The sequence below is a fragment of the Abramis brama genome, assembly GCF_963993115.1.
Source record: "Abramis brama genome assembly, chromosome: 13".
NCBI classification, from domain to species: Eukaryota; Metazoa; Chordata; class Actinopteri; order Cypriniformes; family Leuciscidae; genus Abramis; species Abramis brama.
The window spans coordinates 36,875,189-36,883,353 of record NC_139975.1 but is presented as its reverse complement, the minus strand read 5'-3'; the positions used below and the strand labels follow the sequence as shown (position 1 = coordinate 36,883,353).

The following is an 8,165-nucleotide window of genomic DNA, read 5'->3' as shown; positions in this document are numbered from 1 at the left end:
GAGAGAGTTTATGTGTGTGTGTGTGTGTGTGTGTGTGTGAGAGAGAGTGAGTGTGCGTGTTTGTGAGAGAGTGTGTGTGTGAGCGTGAGAGTGTGTGAGCATGTTTGTGAGTGAGTGTGTGTATGCGTGCATGAGAGAGAGAGAGAGTGTGAGTGCGCGAGTGTGTGTGTGTAAATTATCCCTAAAGTCAGAGGTTTAATGATGGTGAATAACACTGATGTAGAAGCACTTAACCTAAACTTGACATAAACTGTAAACATTTCCCTCTAATCTGATTGGCTGATTGCATGAAGCATAACTAACCAGCTGACCAGTCTCTCTGCACAACATCGGAAACACCAGGCCGGTGAGTTAAACCGAACTCGAACAACATTTTAACATGAAAATCCTCCTGCATGTATTTAGTGCTAAAAATGTAATCATACTCAACACCGCTGGAAACATGTTTCTGCAGAGGTTTATTGATATCAACATTCATACATCAAACAGATGTTTTAACAGTGTTGTACAGTAGAGATGAGCTGATCATGTGACTGTGTTAGCGATAGAAGAGCAGCACAGCTGAGTCAGTGAGGCGTCTGGAAGCTCCTGTGAAGTCTCCACACTGATCACTCGTGGGGAAATATCCTCCTCCGCCGATGCAATACTGCAGAACACACACACACACATCAGACTGACTCCTCCACAACATCACGGTCTGAGAAACACATGACTTACGTGCTGAGGACTGCACTGGGTCGGCCTGACTCCAGAGCACATGGCCATGGCTGCTTGATCCGCGCCAAACACTCGGAAGGTGACAAAGCCAGACTCAAACTCCTCTGAGAAACACACACACACAACATTTCTGCATATGCATCCTCTGTGCTTCATCATCAGTGTGTCGAGGGCCTGTTTACACCTGCTCACACGCGTTCTCTCTGCGCCGACACTGTTGCTGGAGTAAGAACTCGAGCTGCTGCGTTTTGGACCAGCTGTGGTTTGTTGATTAAGCGTGCAGGGCAACCACCCAGTAGAGCATTACAATAATCTCGTGAACGAATAACTAATTGTTCCGCATTTGTCAATGAGTGCATATGATGTAATTTAGATATATTTTTAAGATGGAAGAATGTGGTTTTACAGATGAAGAAATATAGAGCTGAGTATCGTCAGCATAAGAGTGAAAACTAATGCCATGTTTCCTAATGATATCTCCCAAGGGTAGCATGTACAGAGTGAACAGCAACGGTCCTAGTACTGAGCCTTGAGGCACGCCATACTGAACTTGTGATCGATGAGACATCTCAAGCTAAGTGTAATTGAAACGGTTTTAACAAATCACCCAGAGAGCAACATAGTGTCGGCCCAGATCCGACCCACATCTGGGCCGTGTGGAATCCATGTGTACCGGATCTGGGCCGGATCTGGGCCGACACTATGTTGCTGTCAGGGCCGATAGCTACAAACACATGACGTGAGCAGGTGTGAACAGGCCCTGTGATGTGAAGTAGAGTTGAGTACTTCCAGCAGACTGCCCGTATAAGTCTGCAGTCGAGTCTTTGTCTCCCGTGTCAAACACCACCGGACTGACGGCTCCCGCATCACTGTCACACCGTCCGGCTCCGAACCGCACCGGGAACTTCTGTTACACATTCACAAAACATCTCATCGTCAGCTCAAGTGGCACGTTTACATTTGTTCAATGAAAATACTAATAAAAATGCTTTAAAACATTTAGATTTTCCCCCAGAGTTATTTTGGGTATGTATGGGGTCAGTGTCTGTCAACGGGAGTTTTTGTAGTTGAACAAATGCCTTTTGCTTCGAGGAAAGACACTACAGGCAAACACATTGTTTTTATCAGGCACTGCTCAGGTTTGAGATTCTGGGCTATTTGCTTCCATAGCTTGTCTTTTTTCAGACTCGTGGAAAGAAAACCTCCAAAATGTACATTTAGTTGTTTATTTTAATACACTTTATCTATTTGCATCTGTAGATTTACAAATACAATACATATCTTGATTTTTTTCACTCTTTTTTTCCCTCTAAATATTTTTTTCAGAAATCTTTACACACACCATACTTCACAGTTTTATTCCTATCTACAAAGACAGCAACATAGTGTCAGCCCAGATCCGACCCACATTTGGGTTGTGTTTAATCCACTTGTACCCAATGTGGGCTGGATCTGTTGCTGTCTGGGTATATTCTGAAGGTTTGCTTATATAGCATTCATCTGATATACATTTAACATTTTATTCTTAGAAACAAGGTAAAAAAAATAAATAAATTCTGGCGGTTGACAGCATAATTTATGGAGTGATAAAACAAGATAAAACTGTAAAAAAAATAAACTCTAATATATTAACAAAATTTCAGTTTCAAAATGTATGCAAATTAACACATTTAAAGTCACCCTGTGGTCAATAATTTTATCCCTTAAAACTCTTTGATTTCAAAAACACACTTTGACATCGCTGGTGTTTCTGACGTCACAAACTACCTTGTAACCAATCAGATCAACGTGTGATCGTCAACCAGTGGATCTCTGAGCTGAGTGAGTGAGTGGAGGCGGGGCTCATTTGCTTATTCATAGAACCACGCATACTAAATGAGGCAAGGGTGTCGAGTTACATTCAAGATATTTTAAGACATGAAGAATTTTTTTCATGGAAAATTTTTTTAAATATGAGTTTTAAGGGATAAAATGATTGACTACAGGGGGACTTTAAAAAATGGTGCGGAAAGCAAAAGCGTGTATTATCGTTTCATCTGTGTCCACTGCAAATCACACCGTTTTTACTTATTACAAGCATCAGTGTAAATGTGGCCGACTCTTTAGAGGCAGTACATCCGTGCATGTTGGATCTTTATTCTGCAGGGCGACTGCACACAGGAGAGTGTGTCTGACCTTGAATAGGTGGTAAAGGTTCCCAGTGTCTCTCAGGAACCCGCTCTCTGTATGGTAGCGCAGGATGGCAGAAGACGTCCAGTTGCTCAGCTGCTCGTTGTTGGGAATGTGCCACACGGACACGTCTTGAGCAGGGATGTCGTAGTAGCCTGGATTCTGTGGGATTCGACAACATTCGGGCATCAGATTATCAGTAATAGACTCTCAGTCTCGGTGGAGTCCATGATGTAGGAGTGAGAGGGGCTAGTTGTCACACACTAGTTTTAAACACTTCCACACATTCATGACGAAACTTGGTGTATTTACTAGTTGCCATATCAACACTATATAGAGAAAAAAAAAATTACATTCAGAAATCTTTGGAAGATATCACTGAACATTTATTTGACCATAGCAAAGTAAATTTCTTATGTTAATTTTTCATCTCTGTTTTTTGTGTTTTTTTAAAATGAGACAAATCTGATCTTATTTTAATCTTATATCTGTTATTTAACAGGTGAGATAGTTGTTTAATGCTGATCTAACAGCAGAAGACACTCGCAGGGTTTGAACCGGGGCATGTTGTCACACTGGGTTACAATGAGTCCCTATTAGAACTATGATATTCTATTCTATGAATTCTATTGAGAAACCATGAGGAAAATGTGAATAAAGACTGAGAGTCAATCTTCAGAAATTATTAATTATTATTATGATTTGAACTATGCTGTATAGCTGTGTTTTCCGGTGTTTGTTGTCAATCTCAAAAATGTGTTTATTTCTAATAATTAAAAAATGCCATTATTTTATATAAAAAAAGTCAATAATTGTATTTTATTTGACACAATATTTTAGTTTGTCTTGTATATTTGTTTGATTAGATCAGATAATATTTTAATCTGTCATATTATAATGTATGGGGCATGTTGTCACATCTCACTTCCATTCTTTTTAAGGGTAAGTCAAGAAAAAATATACTCTGTATTAATGAAACAAAACCACATAATTGTACTAGATATGAGAAATGAATGTGGGAAAAAGAAATACTCTGAACCTTAAGTCGGTTTACACAAACTGAGAAAGTCTAAAAGTGTGAGGTCTCTCTTACCTTGTAGTCGTCGCTGGTGGAGCCCTCTGCGGTGCCGAAGGTGTGTGTGTTGGCCCACGAGCCGTCTCCTTCGGGCCGGTTCTGGTCGTTCCCCTGCTGGCTGGACCAGCGGTCTCCAGAAGAGCACTTTCCTCTGATGTTGTTCTCATGAACGCTGGCCACCAGAGTCCACCCGCCTCCCGCCGAGCTCATGTCACAGAACGCCTGGTAATACGTGCCGCTCGCTGTGCTCAAGATGTACATGCCGTCTGACGAGAAACAGCCCAGATACACTTTCAGAACGGGCTTACTCGCTCTCTCTTTATTCTGATGGTCCCTTTAACACATTCTGTTGACTATAAGTAACGTTACACCTACATGTGTACTAACTCTCATTAGAGTGTTACTAGAGTATTAGTAGAGTATTAATAGAGTATTAGTAGAGTGTTAGTAGAGTATTAGTAGAGTGTTACTAGAGTATTAGTAGAGTATTAGTAGAGTACTAGTAGAGTATTAGTAGAGTGTTAGTAGAGTATTAGTAGAGTGTTAGTAGAGTGTTAGTAGAGTGTTAGTAGAGTATTAGTAGAGTATTAGTAGAGTATTAGAAGAGTGTTAGCAGAGTGTTAGTAGAGTGTTAGTAGAGTATTAGTAGAGTGTTAGTAGAGTGTTAGAGTATTAGTAGTGTTAGTAGAGTATTAGTAGAGTATTAGAAGAGTGTTAGTAGAGTATTCGTAGAGTGTTAGTAGAGTATTAGTAGAGTGTTAGTAGAGTATTAGTAGAGTATTAGTAGAGTATTAGTAGAGTGTTAGTAGAGTATTAGTAGAGTATTAGTAGACTGGTAGGGTTCGGGTTAGAATACGTTGACATGTAGGTACAATATAGTTATTTATAGTCAGTAGATTGTCTGTTGGAGGAGCAGCACAATAAAGAGTTAGCAGATATTAAGCAGACAGTCTACTAATACTCTAATGAGAGTTTGTTGAGCAGCAAAGTTATGTAGCAGCAAAGTTACTTATAGTCAACAGAATGTCACCTTTCCAAGTGTTACCTTGACTCAACTGAAAGCTTGTAAACAGCCTTACATTAAATCATCATATAAAACAAATTGAAGTATGTGAATTATGGAGTGACCAAATAATGTCAAACTAATCAAAAGTATGCATAACACATCCTAATCCTACCCTAACCCTATAGTAAGAACATGTGGTTAATTAATAATGCAGACACAGTACTTACATGTATAATTACACTGTAACAATGACACCTTAAAATAAAGTGTAACCCAACACTCTTGAGTTTGAGCTTCTTCTCTGTCCAGACTCCCGCTCTACTCATTCTGGACACTCAAACTTTAAATCAGTTTAATGCCGTTCAATACTATTCCTTCTATTCCAGCACTAACAATACTTTTTAAAAATGAATATATTGTTAAAAAACATTTTCAACACTGATAATAATCAAATGTTTCTTGATCATCAAATCCTCATATTAGAGTGATTTCTGAAGGATCATGTGACACTGAAGACTGGAGTAATGATGCTGAACATTCAGCTTTGATCACAGGAATAAGTTACACTTTACTAGATATTCACATAGAAAACATATATATCCACATATATATAGAAAACAAACATTCACACATATATTCACTTCTCAAACATAAGAGTGTTTGGTTCCCCTTTATTTAAAAAATGATTAAAAAAGAAAAAAGATGAGAAATATAAATTCATTAAGTGTGTCTGAACGTTTGACTGGTGGAGTTTTTAAGGATGGTTTTAAGATTGAAATCTAACAGAGCTATGGCAGCACTCACCCTCCGTGACGCTGTATTTGTCCCGGATCTCCAGGCAGCTTCGAGCGAGAGTCCTCAGTCTCGCGTGATACTTGCCCAGCTCTGGGTTAATGTAGGTGCCGTTGATGAGGATCGGCTTCGGGCTGATAGCGGCTCCCAGAACTGCAGACAGAGATATGATGACCACCACGCCTACTAATCTGCCCCACAGCAACATAGTGTCGGCCCACATCCAATCCAGGTGTGCCAGATGTGGGCCGGATCTGGGCCGACACTATGTTGCTGTCTGTGTTGAGTTAATGAGTTAGGTGTAGCTCCACATTTCAGAATAATTTCACATCACACTTGCAAAAAATGCTTTTCAGTCTTTTCTTAACTATTCTTAAATCAAGATGCATTTACTAAAGTAGTAAAATGCCATATAACATTATGCCTTGTTTTCTGGGGAAATTAATCAAAATTAAGGGAGTTTTTGCTTAAAACACGCAAAATGATCTGCCAATGGGTTAAGAAAAATAATCTTGTTTCTGTTGAGAAAATTGAGATTAAGACAAAATCTTATGTCATTTTACTCATCTAGTAAATGCATCTCGATTTAAGGATTTTCAGATATTTGGACTGGACACGAGACAGAAGTAGTGAGTTGTGAAAGTGTGTTCTGCAGTGTGTCCACTCACCGGAGCGCTGCAGGTGCAGAAGGCACATCAGGAATGAAGCGCAGCGAAGCATAGTGTTGAGTTCCAGCTCTCAGTCACGTCTGATGAACACTGTTCTGTCCTGCAGCTTTTATCCCATCATCCCAGCGGATATCTGGAGTGAAACGGCCTGATTGTGCAACACCAGCTCAGTGTGTACTCATCAAACACACTGTAGAGCCAGGGCTGGAAATCAGGGAAATGCCCATTACTGAAACACCAACACATCATCATAGACTGTTTACTTTTTTTCTGCAACTTATCAGTTTGTTATTGAACATTACATCCCATATTTATGTTCTCGGCACGTGCTTTCATCACAACACATTACAGGAAAGTGCATGTATTTGTGAAGTGATGAATGCACTGGATCATTCTGAGATTATGTTCTTATATGAAATAAATGGTAAAATCTAAATCATTTGGCTTTATTCAAGTCAAAAATATTATTTAACATCTCAGAATTAACCTATTGATTCATACAAACAAAACTTAGTTAGTATGTGAAGCAGTTTTTACTGTGAATGTTTCTTTTTCGTTTCCGTCTAGCTGTTGCTTTGTGTTTCTCCTTTATTTCTCTGTTTGGCACTTGGGTGTTTTACACTGAAGCTTCTGGTGAAAACTGTGTGATTGTGCAGAATTAAAACTGTTCTGTGGCCAGCGGGACGTTTGCTTGCACAGTGAACCCAGCCGAGGCCAATGTCCACTGAAGTGTGTCCGTCCGTCAGTATCGGCTTCATTCAGGCATTTCCCAATCGCTGATAATCTGCTGAACTCCCCAGATCGGATCCTTCCCGAGTGCTTTCGGGAATTTACCACATCACAGAATATCAAGAATTAGGCAATGTGGTTCGTGAAATATTTGGCAATAATTCACAATTTGCTTGTTTTCAATATATATTATAAAACACAAAACTATTTTTCTTCCTAGTCAGCTTGTCAAATAGAAAAAAAAATTAGTATTCGATTACTGTTATTTTATTAATATGACTACTGTAACTACTGAACTCTATAGAGATGAATTTACAGTCCTGATACACTCACCAATCATTGCTCTTGCTTGGCATCTTTCTGAAGTGTCAGATTAAAAAAGCTTTTTAAATCAGATGCATATCCAATATCTGAACATCTGACCTGCTTCTAAACACGAGTATCTGATTCCACAAGGCGATCGCTTTTTAATGATTTTTAATCTTCAGCAAATGTGATGTTTATCTAAAGTAATTTTTGTTTGTTAGTATGGTTGAATTGGATCATCGAAGGTTAGCAGCAAATACATTGGGTAATAAAGTGAGATTAAATACATCAAGTCTATTGTGTTATTTAACATAATTGTTGGAGATTCGCATAATATTGTGAGTTTGCATTTCACTGTGTTTATTCATTGTGAGGAACCCTGAATCTGTTTTTGTGCCAGTGAGATGAGTAAATGCTCACATTTAGTGTAGAACTACAATCCCCATCATGTTCACACACAGCGCAGACAGCAACATAGTGTCAGCCCACATCCGGTACTCATGGATTCCACACGGCCCAGATGTGGGCCGGATCTGGGCCGACACTATGTTGCTGTCTGCTCTTGCCATACGCGAGAGACTGTCCATGAATTTTCTTGGCGATGATTTTTCCGGGGTAGGTTGCCAGGTCTTTCACCAACTTTCCCCATTACACGGCTTGGGACTCACACACACCTGCATACACACCTATGTACAATTTAACG

The 8,165-nt window shown here is 39.5% G+C and overlaps 1 protein-coding gene across 1 annotated transcript; it reads right to left on the bottom strand.

Annotated features, from left to right (window-relative positions):
* Positions 1–439: 439 nt before the first annotated feature.
* Positions 440–6,614, bottom strand: itln3 (intelectin 3). The gene is made up of 7 exons (XM_084132435.1): positions 6,428–6,614; positions 5,772–5,912; positions 3,980–4,227; positions 2,893–3,048; positions 1,504–1,624; positions 718–821; positions 440–646 (listed from the first exon to the last, which is right to left on the bottom strand). The coding sequence occupies exons 1-7, from the start codon at positions 6,477–6,479 to the stop codon at positions 539–541; spliced, it is 930 nt and encodes a 309-aa protein (XP_083988561.1). The 5' UTR covers positions 6,480–6,614; the 3' UTR covers positions 440–538.
* Positions 6,615–8,165: the final 1,551 nt, after the last annotated feature.